The sequence below is a fragment of the Falco cherrug genome, chromosome 5 (assembly GCF_023634085.1).
Source record: "Falco cherrug isolate bFalChe1 chromosome 5, bFalChe1.pri, whole genome shotgun sequence".
In the NCBI taxonomy this organism is placed as follows: domain Eukaryota; kingdom Metazoa; phylum Chordata; class Aves; order Falconiformes; family Falconidae; genus Falco; species Falco cherrug.
Genome location: NC_073701.1, coordinates 51,426,208 through 51,453,093, shown reverse-complemented (window position 1 = coordinate 51,453,093; position 26,886 = coordinate 51,426,208). Strand labels below are relative to the sequence as shown.

Sequence of the window (26,886 nt, the reverse complement as noted above, 5' to 3'; positions counted from 1 at the left end):
ACAGTGCAAAATGGAATTTAGATATATTAGATAATAAATTTTTAGCAGCAAACATTGAAACCAGTGCATTTGGTCTTTATAGAAGATGTTTGTGTTCTGTAAATTCAGGTTTGCTAATCGTTAAAGTCTCTCTGCAAAAGTAATTATTTCTTTGCCTCTGTAATACTGTTGTACCTGGCCTGTCCCCATCTTCATTATGGTGTGCAGTGAAATAAGTATACAACTTTTTAAAATGTGTGTCACGTGATTTCTAAAGATGCTTGAAATGAATGGCCTCAGTGTTGCTTCTTGCAGCATCAGAAATATATTTGGGCAGTACTGACATTTCTAAGTAATGCAAATAATGTTTCTATACTTGTTCTTGAACTTTGAAAAAGGTTCTCTTTAGAAGACTCTTCTATAAACCGCGTGTTTCTTTTTAATGCGCTGCACTGCTCTATCTGCTTCTACAGTTGCTGGTTTGATGTTTAAGATTGATTAACTCAGTCTCTGCAATGTCCTCCTCATTAAAGGTGACTTTCCAAAAAGAAACTAAAGTGATAAGCATGAATTAATGAAGAATTATCGACAGACCACCACCCTTTTTGTTACAAATAAGTATTTCTATCTTTAGTAAAACTGGACAATCTACCTTGTTATTAACAGAGAATTCTGGAAGGAGCTGTTTCTGATGGTCTCTTTAAATTGGTGTGGATAGTGTGCCATGTGCTAGAAGAGTGAACGTAGTAAGATGCTTTATGTACTTGAATTTTTTGGGCTTAGTTTAACCATTTGTAATCAGTCTACAATAGATCTAGTTCTGAAGTGTAGGCTGACCACACTGTTAGGTGCCACTTTAAGAAGGAATATGGAGAAGTACTATGTTTAAATGATTTAAAGTGTGCTATTGAAGCTAAGCTCAGATGATAAAGAGCAACAAATCTAGATGGATTGTAAAACATCCTGATTCTTTTTTTTTCCTGATTTTTTTTTCTCCATTCCAATCGTTTTAAAATTGCTACTCCTTTAATTGAATCACAGAATTTCCTCCTACTCTGAGACATTTTCTTCCTAAATATGACATGTAAACTTCAATCCAAGAATCATTTATCAGACCCATGAAATTTTCATGAGTTGCTAATATTTGATTTAAATAAAAATAGACCTGAAGTTTGAGCACATAACTACAGAAGTAGAAGTGCTGGCTGTTTTGATAGAGTTCGGGCTATGTGCTGGATCCTCTTCCTGAAATCTTAGCAAGCATCCTCCATGAACTTTCTTACAGGAGGATAAGAAATACTGAAGTTTCTTACATAGAGTAGGAAACCAGGCATACTACCTTTGAATCCAAGCCCCATTGCTTAGCTGATGGAAAGTTAATTTTACGGATACTGTACACTGTAAGAAGAATCCACCTTAAAAGACTCAGTAGTTAGCCCAGAGTAAATGTTACAAAGGCACACTCAAGTGTGACAGTTGTCTTTTTATATGAAGGACTTAGATCTGTGCAAATGGTTTTCAAGGCCCTGGTACTGCAAGGTGTTATAAATATGTTGTACTGGATTATCGATAGCAAATTTGCTTGGCATAGATGCCAGGGCACTTGTCCTGTCTGTGGGTGCCTTGATGGGCTTTCAGAGCTGCTCCAGCCACGTGCATAGACCTGTTGCTCCTAGTGTGACAATCTGTGATTACCCACTTCCCTCTAATATACTCTTATTGCTAATAAAGAGCTGCCATATGTGCCAGCAATGCTTTTGCATTCCTAAGGCACAGGGTGTATGGCTATACTTCCTTGTTGAGCATGATACTTAATCTGTCAAATTCAATGATGTCATAGCTGAGTTTACCCTACCTCCCGATGTACCAAGATAACGGCTTTGCAAAATATTTTGGCTTGCTGAGTGCATTTTGTGCACATTTCCACAGTTATTTTCCTGTTGTTTGTTATACAGAACATTTAAAAATGAGAAAATATTATATATCTATTTAAATAACATACTGTATTTAAATAATATCATAATATTAATGCAAACCAAGAAAACCAAGTTACTATTATACCACAGATAACACTTTACCTAATTTGCCTGGTCACTTTTTCTTTTGTGGACTGATCTAACATAAATACTGTTTCAGCCAGCATGAGAGATTTCACTGTGTTAGGAGGTCAGGGTCAAATATTGTAACTGAATTTTAGAGGGGCTAGATCATTCAGTGAACAACAACAATTTTAGATATTCATGCTGAGAGCAAAGTAATTAAATCTCATGCTTCAGGGCAGAGGCCTGCAGCCTATGCTCTGCTGCAGCCTGCCAGGGATTCAGCTCCGTAAGTGTGGAGGGTTGAGACCACTGGTGATATGAGAGGTATGTAAGTCCTTGTTTAGAAGGAGGTGTATTAGGTTAGTGTTATTAAAACCCAAACAAATATTCATTCAACAAGAACAAACCCCCCACAAATAAATTTCTAAGCCTCTGTAGTGTTTAAAATTGATTAGTTACATTGTGGTGATTTTCCCCCCTACCCTTTTTTGAACAACAGGTATTTGCCGTTCCTAGAAGACAATTTACATCTACTGATGGATTAGAGATGTGCTGTTCTGCCAGCTTTATATTCCTACAGTTTATGGCCAGTATTTAAATAACAAGTTGAACATTTCCATAGTGATTTGCAAATGCTAAGAAATTAATTTTCCTGACAACTCTGTGGGGTATGTGCAGGCGTTAGTTCTTTATTTATAGAGGGAAAGATTCAGCACAGTGACATACTCAAAACTGGGGAAGAAAGAGCATCCAATTCCAGATTTAAGACTTGTGCCAAATAGCCAGAACTGGCATAAGTTACACTAATAAAATTTGCTAAAAGCTGGGTGGAGTGATGGCTATGAAAACCTCACATGCAGGTTAGCCCATGTGTACTGATTGACACTGGGTGTCTTTATGGTCCCCAAAGAGTTGGTTTTCCTGAAATTAAAATTTCAGGAGTCTGAAATTATTTATGGATAGATGAATACCGTTGATGTAAAGAAAATCCAAGGAATATTTGCAGAAGATGGAAACATTTCATTTTGATGCCTACAGACTGAGATAGTGCATTTTGAAAATAGTAGAGCATTTCATGTAGCATTTTGAAATGACACTTCAAAGCATCTTATTTTGAAATTGCATTTTCCATTTCTTAAAAACCACAAACTTAAGACATTAAAATGTTCAGAAACCTGAACACTTATACTTTTTTGTTTCAGATTAAACAGGGCATTGCAGATTAACACACAGTCTTATTGTCCAGATTTATTCCCAACAGACTGATGAGTGTCATCCATCACACTCTGGTGCTAGAGCATGCCATACCAAAAGTCCCTTGAAAATCTGGCAGACCTTTGGTTTTGGGTTATTTATTTTGTCTAAATAAAGCGCTGTGTATGCACTGAAGGGAGGGAAAACACGGGCTACGTTGTGAAGTCCTGCCTTCTGCTATCCGTATCTTTTGCAGCTTGGAGCGTGTCTCACACCATTAGTCAGCTTTCTGAAGGAAACCCTATGAATCCCGCATAAGATAAACCTCCATGAATAAATTATACAGTGGAACTAACATATGGATTTTCAGTATGCTAGCTGGCTCTTTGGCAAGTGTTTACAAGAAAAGTGTAGCCCACATAGAAAATGTAATGTTGGTGGCTCCCCGTTAATGAAAGTGGAATTGTGCTGCAGCAGTTGTCACATACTAGTATGTGCTAAAAATACATACCCTGGCTATCCCATGGTTACCTGTTCACATAGCCCTGTTGTCAGTACTGTGTTTATCTCTTATTAATGTGGAAACCTCTGCAAAGCTTTTATTTTGTTGTATCTTAAAAATTCAGGACCATCCCATTCTTGTTTCCTTTTTCAGAGCATGATGAATGTATAACAAACCAGCACAACTGTGATGAAAATGCGCTCTGCTTCAACACTGTGGGTGGGCACAACTGTGTCTGCAAGCCAGGTTACACGGGAAATGGTACCATCTGCAAAGGTAAGCCGCTGAAAACCCTGGGGGCCGGCAGTCTTGGAGCTGGATGAGGGGCTTTGTCATAGCTGATGCAAATCTGGTCATGTGCCTTGAAGAAGACAGGCAAAATGCTAGGCTAGGCACTTAGGTCCTGCACCTATAAGATGATCTTCATAGACAGATACACACTGACTTTGCATTTGGCAGAGTTCACAGTGATGGGATGTGCTCTAAAATGTGAAGTAACAATGTTTCATTTCTGGGTCAAGGTAACAGTTTCTATATGTGCTACACCACTGAAGGAAGCCCACAGTTACCAACAAAGTTACAGCTGTGGAAACATTGTCAGATCTACATTGTCGATGGTCAATCGCTTGCTATTTTGCTTGCATGAACTGAAAAGTTGTTTGGTATGCTGTGTCTTTTTACTCTAAATGAGAAAAGCAGTTGATACGAATGCACAAAACCTTTGGTGCACGTGAGGTGGTGCCTTGATTCCTAACATTCTCATTCACTGGTGAACGTCAGAAGTTACACTTCTAGCCTTAGAAAGATGCTTTCCCAGAGATACAATGCTGCTTTTGTTTCCATTGCATTTCACATCAAAGAAGATGATACTTGGTACTTGGGCCCAAGTCCTTGGAAGTCCTCGGGCTCTGACCATAGGATCCTAGAGGGTGCTTGAAAATAAAAGTAGTGTAACTGTAGGGGAACTGGTTCAGATGGCAGCCTGGTCTGCTTCCAGTCAAGCACATGGGGAGAGACCTTGGCAAATCCTCCCTTTTATGCTGGGCTCCCTCCTCTGGGTAATGGGGTAAAAGTCTTAGTCTTAGGAGGTTCAAACCCAGAGCCACTCCTGTCAGAAGAGAGCTCTGTCTGTGCAGCTCACTCCTGTGCTGTGCTTGGGAGTATTCACCAGTCCTTCTGCTGGAGGTGTGTCGGCTTACAAAAAGGTAATTGAGATTTCTTTGTGTTAAAGAGAAGCTGCATAACCCTAGTGCACCGCGCTCAGCTCCTCCTTCTCTGAATAAGAGCTTTGACTGCAGGTCTGACATTTCAGAGGGCGCCTGGTCCCACTGTGAAAGAAAAGTGTATCCCTTCCTCCCTCTCTTTTCAATACTGAAAAGACAGTGTGCAGGAGAAGGCTCTGAGCCTGCGTATTGCAATCTGAAAAATGTACTTTTCTGGAGCCCTGGCTTGGATGCCAGTGCTCTTCAGAGAGACCTGGATGCACCTCTTGTCCCCATGCCTTTGGCAGCTTTTCATGCACTGTGCTATCAGCTGTGCTGTGTGCTGTGTCATCCTGCTCTGGGAATCTTGGATGTCTCACTCGGTGCCCGGGGCCTCATGCCACAAGGCTGGTGTCTGGAAACTGAGAGCTGGAAAGCTCAAATTGATAACACTTGTGTTCTCTCCAGATGAGCCTTAAGACCTCATCAGTGGTGCTGTTACACAGAGCAGCTGCAAACCAAAGCCTGGCATCTCTGATGGCTGGTTACAAGTGCAGGGCTAGATCAGTGCCCCACATCAATGCTTTTATGTCAGAGATAACCTCCATCTGCTTAGTTTCACCTGCGGTTTCTTGTGACCAGAGCATTTCTGGTTGCATATTGCAAATTCAACTGGAGCAGTTAACAGCTGCTATGTTTTCTATCAGAGCTGGTTGCACTCTTGTCTGCAGAAGGGGCTCTTTAAAGCATAGACATATTCAGAACCGTCTTTGGAGAATGCTGCACCAAAATATGTAAGCACCAGCTTCTTAGATTGCAACATGCCAAAGAACAAATCCAGGGATTGACTTCAAGATGTAAATGGTAAAAGTTTCTAAGTTCCTGAGACAAAGTGACTTTTTAGATTGTTTCAATCTAATTGATTAGTCAAGGAATGAGGTAGCCAGACAATTTAGTGTTCAGATGTGCCTGTTGTGCCCAGGCCTTTATTTGGGCAGCAGAGAAGACCAGCACTGCTCTAGGAAGAGTCTGTTCCTAGGGAAGATGCTGCCTTTCACTACTGCCTGGTGCATGCAAAGGAGCACATATGTGAGCTTTTGTCTTCAGATGATTTACTCTAATCTCCTTCTGTAGCTTGTCAGCCCATCTGGCCAGTGAGGCAGGGTGGCCATAAACCATCTCTTTGTGACCTCTGTCCTTAGGAGAAGGCAGTCCCTGCACTGAGTGCTGCAGGGACTGTGTTTGTGTCAGCCTGCCAGCAGCCCATGGCCACCTGCGTGGTTGCTGAGTGCAGTTCTGTTACCGATATATTGTGATTTTGCATTTTGCAGCATTTTGCAAAAACGGGTGCAGGAACGGAGGAGCCTGTATCGCTTCCAATGTGTGTGCCTGCCCACAAGGCTTCACTGGGCCCAGCTGTGAAACTGGTAAGCTTATAACTGAATTTACAATGAAGGTAATCCAAGGAGGATGTTTGAGGTAATCCAAGAATAAAGGATTGTTTAAGTGTGTGCCCTGAAAGAGGAAGTTGCTACTAAAAAGTTACTCACTTTTCTTATGTGCCTCCCAAGAGAATATATTACAGCAGTTCTAATTAGAAGCACATGGACCGCAAAAATGAGAACATGAATTAAGACATCTTGGGTTTTGATGTTCCATAATTAATAAGAGTATTGCTTTTCACCTCAAATGGCCTTTACAATCTCCTATACATTGCAGATAATCTGACATCTGGAAATAAATTCCAGTAACTGGTTGCTTCTGTGCTGTAAATGTCTGAGTGGTTCAGTAGCCCACTTTTCCCTGCAACATTATTTGAAGACTTCTGATCAACTTACCTTTTTTTACTCAGTGTTAAGGTAGGCTTCAGTGTTCCTACTGGTTTTACCTCCTTTTGTAGGCATTTCTTTCTCTTCCTCCTACCCCTGAGGATGGCAGTACCACAAATTCTTGTTTTAGAACTTTATTTTTTGTCTTGGATCTAGTCAAATTATATGGCCCAGCAGAGTATGTAGAATGTTAATATTTAGCATCTCAAGTACTTGTAAATAATTTTTCAAAGTTAAAATAAATAGTTTCAGCACCTTTATTTATTGATGTAGAGTGTTTAAATGCATTATAACCGTACATGCCTCCAGGAGATAAAGGGAGAAAGCTCACTTAGATTAATTGGCTTCAGTACGCCTAATAAAAGGGCAGTCTGCCATCTATGATTGACTATTGTTGCTGTTCTATATTGCCTTCAATAAATCTTCCAAACAGAGGAAAGGAGGTCATTTGAGCAAGTATTGCTTTCATCTGACTTGTAAACCTGTCCAGTTTAATGAAAAACACAGGCTGATCTGAATTTTGTGTTACCTGGTCCATTTGAGACGTGAGAAGTGTGATTGTTTTCATTGTTCTGTATTTGAGCGCATATTACCACAGTACACTAGAGGGAAGCTGTGTGAAAAGCACTATCCTGATTGTTCCTCTGTTTCTAGAAAAATGTCAAGAGCAAATTTTCAAGTGTTCCTCACTGTTTCACAGGCTGCAAATAACATGGTACAGGGTAGCAAGGTGTCTTCAATGTAACACTGTTGTGTTTTTGTTTAGAATAAATTGTATGCTAAGATAATGCTCAAGTATTAAAACAGTTACTTTGTTTTAGAAATATTTGTCTTATATGCTCCTTGCAGCATTCTGCTGTTATCAACTAAATATCGCATGTATAGTTTCAAGGCCCACATTCATCTTTTCCAGCTTTATACTCTGGTCTGAAGTGTGTAGATGAGAAGCATATTTGCTTTATTCTACTTGTATAGTCAATACTAATAGGCACAATCAAAGAGAGATCTTACTGGCTTTTCTGAATTGCCCCTGGAAGTCCTGTCTCTGATCCCTTCTTTAGAGGGGATCCCAGGGACACTCTGTTCCCAACTGAGAAAGTTCAGACATGTTTAACTTAACTGTGTTCAGCCCCAAACGTGCTTTGAAAGCAGCTGGACTGCTGGCCTAGTTGCCCATCCTTCCTGCCCTTCAGGAAACATATTGGAGGGCAGGCAAAGACTTGGACCAGGTATGAAGCCTTTGTGAATGTCTGATCTCAATATTTAACATGAGGCTAGTATGGTAGTGACCTAATATCACATAGCTGGTGATACTGTTATGATTTGGAGCCAGTTTGTCAGCCCCAAACCAGTTTCATAGGTCAGCCTTGCAAGGAAAAGCCCCTCTGTCCTGGTGGACCTCCACTGGAAATAATTTTTTTTCTTACTGTTGAAGTAAGTAACACTAGAGATCAGCCGCAGGGCTGCAAGTCTCATGACCTCATTTGGATATTGATGTGCAAGAGTACGATTGTAATATACTTGCACGTGGCTTTGAAACATACAGTCTGAAATACTGTGAGAGGGGCAAATGGAAGAGCTATCCTGTCGATAAAGAGCAAAAGCTAGTTTGTTCTGAGGCTGCATTGTCAGAAAGATGGTGCTGTATACAGCTATAAAAGAAAACCTGAGCCTCAGACAATACATACTGACTCCCAGTGAAAGCAGCAGTTTCCTGAAGGTACTTTTTGTTAGGCTTGAAGTGATTTAAGACATTCATACTACAAATAATTTATCCTGGAAGCTTCTCTTTTTGAACAGTCACTTTATCTACAAAGGTAATTTAATCTTTTCTAGGCAGACATCTTTAGATGCAGTCACATACAAGGAAGGAGGAGGATTGATATAAAGATGCCAAATCTATTTTTGAATTACATGTTAGTTATTTCTGTTTATGCTATATATATTTTAAAACTGCTTATTGAAGAATCCTGGCATTTTTAACTTGAAATAAAATGTATAGTTATATAGTAATTGTCAGCAGCTGCTGAACCTACGAATTAATTAACAGAAGATTGAACCCATATTCCAGCAATAACCTGGAAAATGCACACCAGTTCTTACTGTTTCCTTCTGTAAAAGGTAATAGCTCTGTAATAGCACCATTTAAATAATTTCTCAGAATCACAGAAAGGATGATATTGGAAGGGACCTCTGGAGATCATCTTGTCTAATACCTCTGCTCAGAGAAGGCTCAAATAGAGCTGGTTTCTCAGGACTGCACCCGGTTGGATTTGGAGTATTTTCAGGATTGGAGAACTCTATAAAGCTCTGGGCAACCAATTCCAGTGTTCAATCACCCTCAGAGTAAAAAAAAATAATTATTATTTTTGTGATGTTCAAATGCCATTTCCTATCCCCCTGGTGCCTTTCCTGAACATGACTGAGAGGTGTCCAGCTTCCCCCGACACTGTCAGGTGTTTATACACATTGATAAGATCCCAATCAGCCTTTTAATTTCCAGGCTGAACATCTCAGCTCTGTTAGCCTCTCCTTGTAAGACAGATGCTCTGGTCTCTTAATCATCTTCACAGCACTGTGCTGGATTTGCTCCATGTCTCTCTTGTAATGGGGGGCCCAGCCTGGATCCAACACCCCATATGTGATCTCAACAGCATGAAATAAAGGTGAAAGATCACCTCCCTTGACCCACTGGCAGTGCTTTTCCTAATCAGCCCACAAGGCTGTTGGCCTTCTTTTGCTGCAAGGGCACATGGCTGGCTCATGTTCAACTTGGTGTCCACCAGGACCTCCATATCTTTTTTCTACAAAGCTGCTTTCCCACTGGCCAGTCCCCAACCCATACTGGTGCCTGGGATTGTTCCTTAATAACTGTAGGACTTGGCATTTCCCTCTGAATGTGATGACACTCCTGTTGGCCCATTTCTCTAGCCTGCTGAGGTCCCTCTAAATGGCAGCACAACTACCTGGTGTGGCAACCCCTACTCCAAATTTTGTATCATCTGTGAACGTGCTGAGGGTGCACGCTACCTTATTGTCCAAATGTTAAACAGTACTGGCCCAGTACCCAGTGTTTACCCAGGTGTACACCGCTAAGTGACAAGCCTCCAGCTCACAGCCCTCTGAGCCCAGTTTTCAAACCACCTCACTGTCCATTTATTTAGCCTGCACTTTCTTAGCTTGTTTGAGGATGTTAGAAGAGCATCAAAAGCTTTATTGAAGTCAAAGTAAACAACATCCACTGCTCTCCTCCCATTCACCAACCTAGTCATCTGATTTCAAAAGGCTCTAAAAAAAAATTATTTATAATAATATAGTAGCCACTGTTAGAAAACCACAACAGGTACTCTTAATGGAGACCCCAAAAGGTCAGCGTATGACATCAAAAATGTTATGGAGAAACTGGTCAGATTAATTTCTAGTGATGGGTGCTTAAGCTTAAAAATAACGAATATACCTCTGACAAGATAATTTTACTCTTTTTAAAAGAACTTGTGATAAAGAATTTCATCTTTCTAAATAAAGAACAGTCTGTTATCATTCAGAGGTATGACTTCCTCTTCATAAATCAATGCTTACTATTCCAAAGCACCTTCATGTCCTTAATATGTTTGGAAATGTCCAGGAGGATACCATCAGCTTCCCAGGGATGGATGTGAGGCTGATCTGTAGTTCCCTGGATCCTTGCGGTTCTCAAACACATATGCTTCTTCCAGTTTTCAGGAGCTTCTCAGTCACCATGACCTTTCGAAGAGAACTGAGGTAACTGAGGTTGGCCTTGCAATGGTGCCAGCCAGCTCCCTCAGCACTCTTGGGTGTATCCCATCAGTTTTGATCGACCTGTGTTTTTTCCAGGTTATTTAGATATTGATCCTCACTCCACCAAGGGCAGATTTTTCTTCTTACAGTCTTTCCCACTGGTCTTGGCAACCTGGGACTCCTGAAGGCAAATCTTACCAGTAAAGACCAGGGTGAGGAAGGCATTGAGTACCTCACCATTTTCCTTATGCTTTCCAAAACCCATCCTTGCACACTTGATCAGTGTCTGTATTCCTCCCAAAGCCTGAGAGAAATGATGCTTTCCATGCTTAGGTCCTGCCTATAGAGCCAAGCTCACGTTGTAGAACAGGTCATTGACCAAGAACAAGAATAAATCAGATCTGAAATAGCTGGGATTATTGGTGTCCAGAGCATCCCCCTAAATTTTTGATGAGGCTGTCTACTGTGTGGCAAAGACCTGGCCTGTTTCCTTTGTGCCAGCATTGGCTGGGGAGATGTACTGTTCCGTGTGATGGGACTAACAGCTTCTCCAAGCCTTCCAATGGAGCAGAGAGGAGTGGAGGCAGTGGGCACCGATGAGTTGGAAGCAGATAGCCTGCTTCCGATGCGAGAGGTCAGAAGTCTTCTGGTAAAATTATCCTGAGGTTGAAACGTGGTTTCAGGGCAAACCTGTTCACTCACTGCTCAAAGTGGCTTTCCCAGTTTGGTGGATTAGCACCAGAAACTTGCTTGTGTTTATTGGCACAACTGTAACTGTTTTCACCTGTCAGCTGCCATGGAAAGGCTATATATGAGATTCCTAAACTCAGTGAAGCTTTTGCAAAGAGAAGTGAAGCCGTGTGTAATTAAACATGATAATGGGTTTCTTTCTTTTTTTTTTTTTTTTCTTCCAAATGCGTGCTTCTGGGGTAGGAGCTGTGGCGTGCTCAGAAATGGGAGAAGGAGAATCAACTACTATTGCTAGTCAGGTGTTTCCATGAGAAGAAACATTCACTGTGGAGTGCCTTGCAGTTAACAAAGCTATGGCAATACCTTAGCATGATCTGCTGGAAGCCTTTTAGATTAATCATGGCCTATGTCCTATGGAAATGGATCAGTGGAATGAGGAAGCAGATGTAAGAAACGTGCAGATATATCAACCTGCAGCACCTTTTTTTTATTTTTTTATTGATAATAGAACATAAAAATTACACGTGGGACAATTCCTGTTTCTCTTGCTAAAGGATGTGGGTTGAGACATCATTAATGTCGGGGATGCATTCATTGGCTTAGGGAGGTGAGGTTTATGTGTTAAAACAGGGGTCCTCAAACTTTTTAACCAGGGGGCTGGTGCATGGATGCAGTGGCAGGCAGTCATCTGCGGCTGCTTGGTTCACCCCCAACCCCTGGCGGGGGGGTTCTGTAAATACTGGGGGCCGGTTTGATGACCCTGGGGGGCCATATCTGGCCCATGCGCCGTAGTTTGAGGACCCCTGTGTTAAAAGATTTTCAGGTCTTACAAGGCACAGTAGTAGTTAACATAGTAGAGCAGCTTTCCGCAGTGTAGAAAGCTGAGACGACCAAGGAAATCTAAAAATATTTGTGCCTGTTAAACTTTGTCAAAATAACTGATTTAATACTGTCTTTGATTGGAAAATTATGAATTCTTCAATGGGCATTTTTAAATGCTGTCTTAAACTGTGTTAGAAAAGTATTTTAGTTTAGAACCCAGCACAGGTTGACTTTGTTAGATCTGCTTGATGTTACTGTAACTCCCCTTTAATCTGATGAAAGAGCTCTAAGAGTAGGTTTGTTCTCCTATATATGCATATCTGCTAGTGCATGTGTACAAGATTAATGCGTTTTTGCTGCTTGTCAGCTGCTTTTTTGAGTTCCCACACTTGTTTTGTGCTTTGAGTATTCCCCTGGACCACTTTTAATTATGCATAAGATCAAATAACAGAGTTTTGCTACTGGTAGTGTTTTGATGTAGTTTTTTTAACAGGTTGGCTGGAAATGTATGGCTTTTTTGATGGATGATTGGCTGTAACTTGCATTTCCTGATAATGAACTTTCCTTGGATTTCACGGGAGTCATGTCCACCTGTTACTAAACAATCCATGGCAAACTGCTGAAAATAAACTGGCACACAAAGCTGTTACCTTTCAAAGGAACTGTTGAGAAAAAGTTTAACTTACAGATTCTACATGCATTCAGCTATACATTATTACTAACAGTTGGCTTAATTAAATGTGTAACTGAATTTATGAAAAAGATGGTGAGCATCAGGTATGTGAGATCACCATCTCTTATTTGAGCTTTCTCAGAAATAGTCAAATCCAAGGAAAATATATTATTTGGCTTTTCTCTGTATTTTTTATCTTTTTTTCCATATATGGAAAGCTCAAACAAAAATAATGTACATGTTGCGAGTATTTCATGGAGTAGGAAAAAAATCTTGATGTCAGTAAGACAGATTTTTATAAATTTTTACTTAACATTGGTGGTTCAAAATACTGAAAGACAATCTAGACAAGTGATTTGGGAAATAATTGTTATGGACCAGATCTCTTAGAGTTTGTGCCACTCTTCTATATAAACTAAATCATTAACATGTATGTCTGTTGCTTTTTTCAGCAAATCCAAATTAATTTGTTCATGTACACGGACCATAATAATAGCACTCTCCAGATTATTGAAGACTATTATTACTGCTGTTCCAAAGGAAGCTTGTGAAAATATTTTAATTCTGATACCGAAGTTATTATGAAAATAAACTTACTGATATTGGAATAGAAAGCTTTGTCAAAGTAACCAGAAAGCTTGTTAACATTGCTGATTTTGTAAAAATGAGATATTTCAGTCCTTTTAGCATCAGGAGAGAACTACTTCCATTTAAGCTCTTGATCCCTTGTGTTCAGCTGAAACAACCACAATCAGCTTGTGGCCAGGTAGGCTCTGAAGCTAAAGCTGTGACACAAATGGCATTTGAAGCCCACAGAGCATTGAACCAGTTCTGTTAGAACTGGGATTTCTTTCGGCAGAATTCTTAAAAATTCTTGGCTGCGGTCTAATGCAAAATCTCTGTAAGCTATGAAAGAATCACAGTCAAAACTTTCCCAACAACTCACGAATCTGCCATTTTCTCAGTTTTATTTTTACAATGAAGATTTAAATTACAGATAGTTGGATTGGGATTTGCAACAATAATACCAAAAGGCTCAAATTTATGGTACAAGTATGCAAGGTCCTGCACAAACCTGGAGTAAGAGGAGTACCATTCAACAGTTCATAGTCTAACCAGGGAAGCCAGTTGTGTGCCGGAATAAATGAGAATAACATACAAACTTCTTGGGCAGAAAGCACATAAGGGTTCATCATTTAATCCTCTGAAATTCTTAAGGCATTGCTGGGCTTTTTAACAAAGGAGGAAACAAAAGAAGGGAGCAAAAGGAAAGTGGAACAAACATGGAAGGCAGCGCAGGCACCAACTGTCCAGATCAATAGCTGTAGGAGGAAGGGATGCCTCCCATAGCTGATTAGTTTTCATAGCCCATCTGGCTTGCTTGGATCCTGGTGTCCTGAGAATCACTCTCCTGTTTTTGGGGAGGCTTCTGGGTTTGAGACTTAAGTTACAGGATACTTTTGGCAGGAAATGTTTTAATTATGTTAAAGGGCTGGCTTCAATTCACAGCAATAAGAAAATGTTGGATTAACCTATGGAGCCTGGATAAAATTTTTACAAACAAACAGTACTCGAGCATGATTTGCAGTGTAAAATATTTTAATAGATCCCAGCGTACAGCAAGAATTCATCATATTATGAAAGTCAGACCTTTTGGAGCCACTCAAGCCTGGCATTTCAATGTCGGTAACTTTCAAAGTTTGTAGGTACAAGCAAAAGAAAAAAAATATCACCCAGGACAAAACCCAAAGAAGCTGAATTGTGGTGGCTGGCAAGCAGTTGAAATCCAGCTTGCATGCTGGACTGCATGCTATAGCTGTGCAGCAGTGCTGAGGCTGTGGTGTGGGGTCCCCATGTAACTCAAAGCCTCAGCTGTGGGAGAATACAAGCAAGGAGAAATGCTGGACCTAACATGCCCAGCTAGTCACTGAACTTAGCTGCCCTAGGCTTGGGGAACCACTGCCATTTCTCCTTCTTGAGTCCTTCCAAGTGCTTTCCATTTCCCTGGCAAGTGTCCCGGCTCCCTGCCCTATGGAAATTTGGGTATGTGACATGTTGGGTTGGTAAGTTTGGCCTTTCCAGGCATAGTTCAGATGAAGATGGAGACACAGAGTTCTCAGTACCCCCGTTTAAACTTAAACAGTAAATAGCTAACTGTACTTTTTATACTCAGGAGCTGAATCTCTGAAACAAAAACACTTCACGCACCTGCATTTAATTAGTATCTTTCTGTGGTTCCCATCTCAGCAGAAAAAGACAGGACCCAGCTTCTAAAAATAATGTGACAGTTTTGCTGAGGATGCTGCAACATCCTGCTTTATAACTTGCATCTCTGCTATATAAAGTTACTATGCGGCTTGCACAGGCTGGGTAATGAGCGGTCTGCATTACTGCCTTGGCCTTCTCAGAGATGGCCGTTTTGCATGTCAGCTACTGATTTCTGAGGCAAGGACAGTGTTGTTTGAGCTAGGCTTGGTTTATTGAGGTAATGCATATAACTAGTGTGTTTAGCAATACCACATCTTACTCTGTATTATCCATTTTAAATGCTGTCTTCTTGTAGAAAATCAAATAGTAGAATCATGGGCAAACTTTCAGGAAGCATCCTACAGCATCACCTTCTTTGTCTTCTTTAAACATAACAGTTCATTCTACTTAAAAAGACTAATATGTCACTATGATAATGTTTTGGTAAAATGATACAGAAACCTAATAATGAATTTTTAAATACATAAATTGTGTTATGCAGTGATATCACTGGACAACAATTATGCAATGTGAAACAAACACCTTCACATAAATTTTTTTTAGTGACTTGAGGAGAAGTTAGCAGGATATGACTATATGAATCATTACAAAGCCATACCAGTATATCGAGTCATCCGATCGACAACATTTCAGCTCTTGTGGTTGAAAAATTCTGTAATCTTTTCAAAATACAAGGTGACTTTTGAGATTTGAACAAGCACTGGGAAGCACAAGGCTAAAATTGACACAGTAATTTGCATGACCATCTTAATGTAATTTTCTTGTTGCCCAGGGTGAAAGCTATTAACTTTTACCTTCTGAGATACTGTACGCAAATAGTGCCTAAGAGCAATGATTCAAATACTGAACTGTGCCACAGTGAAACATCTAAACCAGTGCCTTGGTGGTGTTCCCAAGTCCTTTCAGTACTTGGAAAGTATTTATTTATTTATTTTTAATTTTGGCTTGCCTTGATTTCAAATAAATAGTTTTTGAGAACAGTAATTCTAGGAACATGAACCTCTGCACTGCTTACATGCTTCTGAATTGTTTTGTTTAGTTAAATACAGTTTTCTGATGTACTGCTTAGGGATTAATATATTGTATTCTACTTTTGACTGGTGATTAGTAGGGAGAAATATCCTCAGTAATAGAGGGTGCCAAGTAGACAGGCCTAATGTGTACTGTCAAATCTGAAATTCCTAGGAAGTCTGAAAAATCTTGTTTGGCTGCTTTAGGGCAGAAAATCCAAAGTAACTTTTGGTTCCTGTATTTTTGTTCCTGCACTCCTGTTGACATACTTTACATGAAATCATGAGGTGCAGAGCTATCATTTCCACAGCTTCTGTTCTGGTCAGAAGTTTTGTTTGTATGATAGATCTAGTGAAACAGAGGAAGAAAAGAAAGAAGCAAATTATGGCCTTGACATTTATGCATTTTCAGCTCCCCAAGACTGACTGGGGCAAGGGGGGATTTTTTTGTGTACCTCACAACTTGAATCTGTATGGGTATCACTGAACAGCTGGTACTGAAAGTTCTGTAGAGTTCTGCTTATGAAATGGTTTATTTTCCTTTGTTATGGTCCTCTGTAGTCAGCCAAAACATAGAGTATTATCTTTTTAAACCATCTTCCAGCAGTTCAAAATTAGTGATTTTTTAGATTTTTTTTTTTTTCCATACTCTGCATCTGTTTTGGTTTCTAGACAAACCTGATAAAAACCCAACTGTTTTCCTAGCTGATCTTCTTCTCATGCTTTTATTTTGCCAAAACTGGGCCTTATATTCAAATGATAAAAATTTATACAGTTCTCCTGGCATGCACATCTATGTGCTTTTAATGAACTGCCTTTGCATATGATTCAGTTCCTCTTGTTTATGTCTATTAATGAACAATAGTAAGTTGTAATTAGTCACTCTAAAATGTCCCTTTGTGCCGATGCAAAAATTACTCTTTTCCATTGATGGTCAAGACTATTTTGGTATCTTTGACCAACGCTAAGGAAAATAAGGACCATGAAGTCTGTTATAATGCTCACTTTTTAATATATTTCTGAAGTCAAAGCTTTGGTGAGTAGGAATCCTGTTAAGTTAGAGTCTAGCATACAGAACTATAACATGTAATGTGTTCATAGTTTTATTCATAAATCGTCTGCCTCCCCTACAACAAATTAGTATTCTAAGTGAATAGCTGCCCGGTCCAACATGCATAAAAATAAAACAAGTTGCTATTAATGCTTGTACCTTTAGAAGTAATAGGCATACCAGCATACCATAGTTTGAAAAAGGTCAAGATAGGGTTTATTTCAAAAGATGCTTTACCCCCCGAAGGATCTCAAGTGTGATGCATATTTCTAAGCTATTTAAATGAGTTCATGAAAAATATGTTGACTTTGTCTAAGTCTAAAGTCACTGCAAAGCATTTGATATGTTACATCTTGAGAAACACTGAGCACTGAAGAGGCAAATACTGCAATCTCCACTTTTTTAATTGGGCTTCAGTTGCCCTTATGAACATAGGCAGACAGACAAGGAGGCTAAGTAGAGGCGAAGGTCTTAACTCTCTCCTGACTGTAGCTCTATTTTAAGTGGCATCTCCTTCAATGCTGAAGTCCTGTGGAGGCAGGGGGGAAAGCAGTGTGTGGCATGCATAATGCAGTGGCAGATTTGCTCCCAGGTACTGCAGGTGGCAAAGGGCGTGTCCCTCGCTCCATCTAAAACAAATATGCTCAAGTGAAGACTTGAAGATTGAAGGAAGGGGACAATTCATCCAGATGTGAGATGAAAGCTCATGAATGATTACATTCTGCAGGAGAAACCTAGATTTGATAGGGATCTTAATCAGTTGGGAAGCTGGTAAACTACAAACTTTACAAAGAGTCTAAGCAATACTGTGGTAGGAATTAGGTTACAAATGCAGGTTGTCTAGGCTGCCATCACATCTGTGGTGGGTTGACCCTGGCTAGACGCCAGGTGCCCAGCAAAGCTGCTTTGTCTCTCCCCTTCTCAGCTGGGCAGGGGAGAGAAAATACAATTAAAATCTTATGGGTTGAGATAAGGACAGGGAGATCACTCAGCATTTACTGTCATGGGCAAAACAGACTTGACTTGGGGAAATTAGTTTAATTTATCACCATTCAAGTCAGAGTAAGTGATCTGATCCTCAGATAACGAGAAATAATAACTAAATCTTAGAACAGCTTCCTTCCTCCCCTCTCTTCTTCCTCAGCTTAACTTCACTCCTGATTTCTGTCCCTCCCCCCGCCAGCAGCAGGGACGGGGCCTGGGGGCTGCGCCCAGCCCCTCACACCTGTCCCTGCCGCCCCTTCCCCCTCAGGGGGAGGCTCCTCACACTCTGCCCGGCTCCAGCCCGGGGTCCCCCCCACGGGGCGCAGCCCTTCAGGCACAGACGGCTCCAGCCTGGGTCCCCCGCGGGGTCACCAGCCCGGCCAGCAAACCTGCCCCAGCCCGGGCTCCTCTCCCCACGGGGACACAGGCCCTGCCAGGACCCTGCCCCAGCACGGGCTGCCCACGGGGTCACAGCCCCCTTCGGGCACCCCCTGCTGCGGCGGGGGGTCCCCAGGGGCTGCAGGTGGGGATCTGCCCCACCGTTACCCTCCATGGGCTGAGGGGCACAGCCTGCCTCACCAGGGGCTTCCCCAGGGGCTGCCGGGGAACCTCTGCTCCGGGCCTGGAGCCCCCCCTGCCCCTCCGTCTGCACCGGCCTGGGGGACTGCAGGGGTGCTCCGCTCGCACAGCCTCACGCCTCTCGCCTGCTGCAGTTGCACAGGTTTTTCCCCCTCTTCTTAAATACGTTATCCCAGCAGTGCTACCACTGTCACTGATGGGCTTGCCCTTGGCCAGTGGTGGGTCCATCTTGGAGCCAGCTGGCATTAGTTCTGTTGGACATGGAGGAAGCTTCTGGCATCTTCTCATAGAAGCTCCTCCTGTAGCCCCCCCTGCTATGAAAACCTTGCCATGCCAACCCAATACAACATCTCTGTCCCCTTTGTCTTGTCTTTTTATTTGTATAAAGGTTATGAAGTGGCTAAAGTTTAGTCGTCCTCCCAAAGTCCAAAAGAATTTGGAAGATTCTTTTCAGAGAGAATAAGAAACTAGCAGAGAGGTTCTGCTGAAACTCTTCTCCAAGAATCTCTGCGTGAGGATTTTTCCTCAGGAAAAGCATTAATGGATTGGAAGCATTTTAGTCATAAATAAGCTTAGGAAACTACAGTGTGTGATGTTTACTGTCCAAGAGTAACTTTAGATTCAGAAAGGACTGTTGCTGAGAAGAGAAATATTACTGCATTTTCCAAAATACCAATAAAAATCTAGCAAAAAATGAGTCATTTGAATTATTACAATTAATAATTCCAGCAAAATTAAGTTAACTATATGCCAGTAAAAGCCAAATCTTCATATTTACTATTACAAGACGTTCAAAACAGAAAAAGAACACCATTGGCAGTCTCAGAAACAGCAATAGAGAGGTGTTCAGCTAACCCCTGGAGAACAAGCCTTTCCTGCAAGGAATGCTGTATTTTAACAATGCTTCAAGTGCTAATTGAGGCTACAGAAAAAATAGACATATGCAGCCAGCAGATGGGTTGCAAACATGACTTATATGATATAGGTAAGCTGTAAGTGAGATTCTGAAATTCAGTGTGCTAGTGTACAAAATAGCTTCCTGCTCCTCCCGTTCTCCGAATGTTTTCCCTGAACTCATATAATAATATGAAGTTAATTACAGGTACTGGTGCTATATCCAACCAGTCTTTCAAAGATCCCTAAAAATTTAAGGTCCTTAGAGTGCAGGAGAACTGTACAGGAGACTGTTATAGTTTTACAAAAAGCAGCACTTGTGGTCTACATTGTGAGATCTGTTTGAAACAAATAATGCAAGACTTAAACTAATATCAGTGAATGTCCTTGTGACTTCTATGATCTGTCTGTGCTACCAAATAAAGCAGGTGGGGGAGAAAGGACAAGTGCTGCAGCATCCGTCTCTACAGCTCAATGCTCTTCCTCTCACCTCTCCCCAAAACATGTTGGCCTGTTCTGTCGTTCCTGTTTCCCACTGTGTTGCTATTCCCCAAACCACACCTTGGCATCATCACATGGGGTATTTACTAAATCAGCACTGTTACATTTTTTCACCCAGAGTTGTTTATGTACAAAAAAGTACATGTAGAAGCACTTTCTCTCCATTTTACAGATGTGGATGGAAATCAAGACACATGGGGAAGTTGAGTAGGTGACAAGGTTTGCATAAGAAGGCAGTGGCAAAAGTCCAGATAAGATCTAGGTCATCTAATTTCTGCTCCCTTTGCTCCTGTGTTCAAATATGTTGGTGGTGGAGAGAAGGCATGGTGGGGTTTATATCATATTTTTTCTGAGTGGGAAGTGCAGCCAATTCAAAAAGCCTAAAAACATACTTTTCCTTTGACATTCAAAGCAGACATATTCTAAAATGGCTAGCTTACTAAATTGCAGAAAAAGGTCTAAAAGTTGTCTATGAGAGTAAACAAACACTTTGCTTTACATTTTTACTTATATTTGTTCATAAAGTAAGTCTTTGACAGAAATTAAGCAAAAAATGCCCATATAGAGTTCAGTAAGCATTCTGGATTTAGGCAAACCCTGCTTGCTTCATACTTTCAGTTTTATAGCTTAAGATATGTTGCTGCTTCATCCTCTGTGTCTTTTTCTCACTTCATTTTCCTTGCCTGATACAGTTTCTTGGGTGCATATTATTTCTTTCCTCGCTCAGAGTCCTTGTCAGTTTTAAATAACAAAAGATTTTTTTCTTTGCTGAAGAGCCACATACTTACCTTTTTCCCTTTATATTTTGTTTAGCTTGTTGCAACACTATGAGCCTACATAGAGCAGCTTAAAAAAAAAAAAAAGAGAGAGAAACCAGGGAGGAGAGAGTGCTACAAAAGAGCTTTGAGGAGACAGGATTTTTCTTTTATTTGTTAACAACATCAAAATGCATCCACTCCTTAGCTATTACTTGCTATGGGAAAGAAACTCCTTTGTGAAACATAAAAAACTAAAATTTCAGTTAGGTTCTTAAAATACAGTGGGCTATAAATAGAATGTGAATAGTGCAGCTGGGCAGCATTATAATAAAATTTCCTTCTGTTATATAAGGGAGATAGGGATGACCTTCATCACTCACTGTAAGTTCTCTCTTTTATGAATTATGAGCCATTCAATTATTAGTGGAATTAAAATCTATAACACTGCCAATCATTGCCCTGTATCCCTATGGAGCCCTTCCTCTTGCTGTCAACACGAGGGAGTCTGCAGTCTCTGCAGATATATGCCAATGATATATTTGTAGTCCAAGCAAAGGAGTAGCTTGGTTTTGTCCTTTTCTGTGCTTCAGTGATTTTGTGCAGTCTCTACATGATTTTACACTTCAGGAGCAGCAACGTAAATTAATGGTTACTGGTCTATGGACTGAGAGTCATGGTAACAAGTCACTGATAAGAAAACATAGGTAGGAATGTTTAAACTTAAGAACATGTATAATATGCATGATACCCTGACCAAAGTTTAGAAGATCACAGCAGAAGGCCAAGTTCAAATCAGTGTGTCAAATGAATTGCTAGCCGAAACTTTTGAGTTCCTTTGTGGGTTCTTTTGTTTGCTTTCCTTAGATGGCCTTTGAACTAAATACTTGGAAATTTACTGTAACTCATACCAGAACTGATTTGAAACAACTTTTTTTTGCAAAGCTGAACCCAAACTTAGCTAAGAATGTGCTGGTTGCATCGTTGGTATGTATATATCAAAAGTCTTAACTGACGACTGACTTGACTTGTCACTTGAGGAAACTCAAGATCTTTTGGTCAGTACACTGTGCAAGTAAAGCCTACCTTCCCACCCATTAGAAAAGAGATAACAGATGGCCAAACTAGCTCTTCTCTTTTTAGACAAATTAGTTTTCTTTTGTTTAGGACTTAGATACCAGCAACTGACACCTTTAGTGAGTAGCACTAAGGCATTAGTCCTATTTCTAACATGCAAATGGAGCTACATAACTTTCAAACACTAGCAGGTATCTAAAGTGGGTTTGTCAGTGTATTTCAAGGTATAGAAGTGCTTTTGCTATTTTGAAGAAAATAATTTTCCTTTTCAAGACAGGGCTAATGAGGAAACGGGGGCATGTGTTACAGATAAGATGAGGTGCTGTACTGAGAGTGATGGACAAAGTGAAAGCAAAACTACACCTTTGTCAATGACTAGAAATAGAGGCCCGATACCCATTAGTCTTTCTCATGTGAATTGGCACAATTGGTTTCATAGAATCATGCCGAAAAATATACCATTGTTTTTTTTTTAATGTTACTCATCGATGCACCTAGTTCATCAAGGCTAATTAGATGTTTGGAATTACTGTCTTCAATTGTCACAAATACCACATCCTTTGGTGATACTGGGTGTGTAATGAGAGACTGTCATAGTTTCAGTTATTGGTGGGGTCTGTGATTGATCGATTTTTGATGACAGTTGTTAACAGAGCTGCATGGTAAAGCAGTCAGTGGAAAATTCTCTTTCATAACGTTTCTATCTCATTTTGGAGCACTGCCACTGCCACACATGAAATAACACGATTGAATTTCTTTTTGCTGGCATTTAGCGGGACCTATGGGGGTGTGCAGAAATCAATGGGGGATCAGGAGTCTGGAAAATTACATACTTGAAGAATTAATGAACTATAATTCCATATTACATCCTCAATCACATTTTGCTTCCTTTTCATTAATGGAACTAAATTAGTTTTCTATGGACAGGGTACTTTAAGAAATGCAATCATGCTTTTGCTAGGATTAAAAAAGAAGAAAAAAAAAGACTTGTTTTAACAATAGTTATTTTTTCACACAACATGACAGTTGGAAATTTCTAGTGAAGAACATATCTGCAGCACTGACTCAACCTGTCGAAGCAATTTCTAACATCACATTTATAGCCACAGCTCTAGTTTCCTGCCATTTGAGCCAGATTATGGTTTTAAGGTAACACAGCCAGAATTCCTAGTGGATCTGGGAGGTGCAGAGATAGAAGCGACAACTCCAAAGGCATTCAAAATGCACTTTTTCCAACATGGGCCTAATTCATTATCCAGGGGAGTAGGGAGAGGATAAGCCATGGTCTTCACTCTTCTCTGAAGTCAGTATCTGAGAAAAGTGATGTTTCTAATGCTGTGTAGGGAAAGTCCTTTTGCTCATGGAACTATGTTATCCTAGGATGAAATTGTGGGTGACTCTTCCCTTTGCTGTGCCCCACAGGCCAGCTGTAATCTGGCCCTTCATGATTTAAATTTGTAACTGAATGAAATATTGGGATGCAAATGCAATTAAACCCAAGAATATTCTATGGTTTAATAGGGACTTCGATGTGAGAACCCATACAGTGAAGAGCGCGTCCTAGCATTCATGATGGGATATCATATCTTCAGAGAGTTACTGGAGGCTGAACAAATCGGGGTGAGATTGTAAACAAAATCAAGCTCTAGGACATTTATTGACCATGGAAGAAAGTTCCTTTGGGAATTGGCATCAGTGTTAGAAAAAAGGAGCTGATCAGACTTTACAAAACAGATTTGAAAGGCATTCCAGACAACTTTGGTTTTCTGGCATAGCTGATATCTTTCTGGATTCCTTCAGCAGTATCAACTTTGGAATTCTTGGGATTTTTATTCCTCTGTATGACATTTATATGTATGTGGGTATGTAGTAGGATGGAAATCCCAAAAGCTGATATTTTAACAACAAGACAGCTCCTGTATATTGAACCAGTTTCAGGCTCTTATATTTCTCCACTGGGACCTGGTTTTTGCATAAGATCTCGAACAAAAGGTCTGATTGAACAGCAGGGTCTTCTCAAGTATCATCATATTAGAAATCTGCTGTCACATGAAAACCAACACAAACACTTTTCTCTTCTTAAATGTGAGAGATGAGACTCTAGACCTTGAAGTAGAGATAATGAACCCTTTTCAAAGCCACTCCAGAAAATTGAGTTTTGACAGCAGATATGTTATGCAGTACAGTGAACTTTCATTTTGTCCTACTGAATAAGGCCTTTCCCCCTTGCTTACATATTTACTAAAATCAGATAACCCAGATATCATCTTAATCCTACTGGGCATTCTGTTATCTGAGCTTATGTCTGAATAGTTGGGACATGGTCTTTTATGTCCAAGGCAGACATAACATCTTTGAAAATGTATTGACATATGCAAAGACATATCAGAGTCTGACTGTTCCAAATGTACCCATGAAAAAAACCAACCATGGAAGATTTATCATTTTAAACAGCTTCATAGTTTTCTAAACCACTTCTTCCATGATCTGTTTCTGAAGGTATTTTTCTTTCAGTGTTTGCACTTTATTTATACTGCATATGGGGCTGGGATGTGGGTGGCTCTGGAGGTTAGCATTACGCTGGAAAAGCTTTTGTGCCTTTGAAATGAGATCTCAAATCTAGCCTGAGTCAGTAGTGACTGAACATCATGGAAGTTACTGGCTGCTCATTAATCTATAAATATATCCAGTGGTAATAACCCAATTAGCACTGGGACAGATTATTGCAATTGGGAGTCTCTGTTAATTGGCAGTCTTAGCTGAGTGTCATGTACTATACTGTCCCAGAAAAACTTCCAGGATGGAAATAAGTAAATTCTAAGTATTCACAGCTGCCAATCTGTGGTGTTGCCTTCTTGACAGGAGAGGGATACTGGGGCTTTGGTTTGTATAGACCTGGATAAAGTAGTTTATGAAAGAAAGACTTTTCAGACTAAGTTGTTCTCTGTGTCTCTGTAACTTTATGCTTGATGGTGGCATACAGGCTTTTCTGAGAGGAGGATTTGATGATTAATATTTCAGTCTTGAAGTGAGTAATGTAAAATGGTAGAATTCCCCCCGCCCCCTTCCCCCATGCCATGATTCTTTGTTGAGTGCAGCTTGACCACATTAGAGAGCTTGGTCCTATTGCTGGATGAAAGAACACTGCTATCTTTCAAATTGCCAATTTTATACCACTTCCAATCTTCAAAAGCTCTTATTATACAGAAATTCTCTAATAATATTAATCAGACAGCTAGCTTTCCTTTTTTCTTACTGTACCAGTGGATAATTTGCTAATGATCTTATTTTACTCTTCAGGGAGCCGAGTTTTCTTAGTCTCCCCACAAGCAAGGGGTGTAATAGCTAAAACTGTTGCCACTGTTCAGGAAATGAGTGATTCTGAGTATAAAGAAGGTGATTTGGAAGAACAGGCTTTTTTCGTGTTAAGGGGATCTAGGTGTATACAGTACTTACTTTCAAAATGTCTGTGACTGTGTGTCTACTTTTATTGGAGTGGGGCTTCAGTTAGCAATTAAAAAAAATAGTATCTTTTTTTCCAGCTGAAAAATGGTAACATATGGAAATAAGCAGGCTGACTGATTTCAGTTTAAGAGAAATGCACAGGAGGAAACCTGAATATTTGAAAACCAAATCATGTGCGATGTAAGTGTGTAATAATCAGTTACCCTGTTTTGTGGCAATAGGGTATGTACAGTATTGCCATGAGTGCATCCGTGATTACATAAGATAAAGAGAATCCCTGCATTCCTGTTGTTTTGTGGGCTCACCAGTCTCACAGGTGTGTGTGTGTATTCTCCACCCACAGTGCTTCAAGAGCCAAAATCACAAATCTTCTGCCATGCAAATGCCATAGTGTGGAAGCACAGCCAGAGCAGGTGGTGCTGACGTGCTGTGGTACAGCTGTGTATCTGCTCTCCAGCTTGGGGTGAAGGTTACTGCCAGTGACTGTTTCGGTATTACTTTCAGTTCCAAAAGTGGCCACTTGCATCAGTGGGGTGGCAGATTTGCTATGTGCAGTTGTGCTCTTTATTTGAAAAGGAAAGAGAAAAATAGAGAAAATGCCATGTTGCTAATAGTGAGAGTTCTGCCATAAACTGGAGCAGGACCAGGATGAGACCATTTTCTCTGGCCTGTCAAACATATGAGACTCTATTTTACTTCCGGGATGGGGATGCTTTCCTTTCTTTTTTTTTTTTTTTTTTTCCTTTCTTCTTCTCCCCCACTTTGCTACAACTTCTTATAGCCAGTTAAAGACTGGAACTTGCATACTCAAAAGATGCCTAAGATGTCTGTTTTGTCTATTTGCTTAAAAATGTCACTTGCTATTGAAAAATACGCATCCCTCCTTCTACTTGAACATTTAAAATTTTTTTTCATAAGTGAAAATGGGAAGTCTTTCAGTAACTTTCTTCTATAGAGTAATACTTAATTTTTTCATGCCTTTCTAGTACAGCATCAAACAGGACTTCATTAATGCTGCTAATGTTCCATATAGCCCACTGTTATACCATAGCCACTGGCCAAGCAAAACTTCAATCAATTTTTCTTCTCTTGTCAGCTCACACCTCTGACTGAGCAGCTGCAGATGATTCATCGGAGAAGGTTTCACCATAGGACAGAGAAAAATTATTTCTGGCTGCTTTCCCCATACTAATAAGATCATTTCAGTTGTAGATACTTCACTTCCTGAGCCATGCTATGCCCATTTGAAAATAGAAACACTTTCATCCAAATGTCAAGAAAATTTTCCATGAAATCAGTGCTTTGGCTCTACAAGACACATTTCTGCTGTGTTTTCTTGGTTAACAGAATTGTGACAGTTGTATTTTGTCCTATTACAGAGCAAGTCTCTACTAGAATTAATGATCAGCATTAGCTGGGAGTTTTAGAACAAAATTCTGTGCATAAGGATCATATATATTCTGAAACCCACTGGCACATGCCATAATATGTCATTCGCCTAAAAAGTTAGTGGTGAGGAGAACTGTTTTGGATTTCTTTTGTTTGCTGCAACATCATGTAAGGAGTAATGGGTTACTGAGCATCAATGCAGCAATGGTTCCAATGCAATG

At 40.3% G+C, this 26,886-nt stretch overlaps 1 protein-coding gene across 1 annotated transcript in view; it reads left to right on the top strand.

Annotated features, from left to right (window-relative positions):
- Positions 1–26,886, top strand: part of NELL2 (neural EGFL like 2) — a 150,256-nt gene that overhangs the window by 103,161 nt on the left and 20,209 nt on the right. The window contains exons 14-15 of the mRNA XM_055712519.1: positions 3,871–3,993; positions 6,251–6,346. Coding sequence (XP_055568494.1) covers positions 3,871–3,993; positions 6,251–6,346 — 219 coding nt within the window. The remainder of the gene's footprint in view (positions 1–3,870; positions 3,994–6,250; positions 6,347–26,886) is intronic.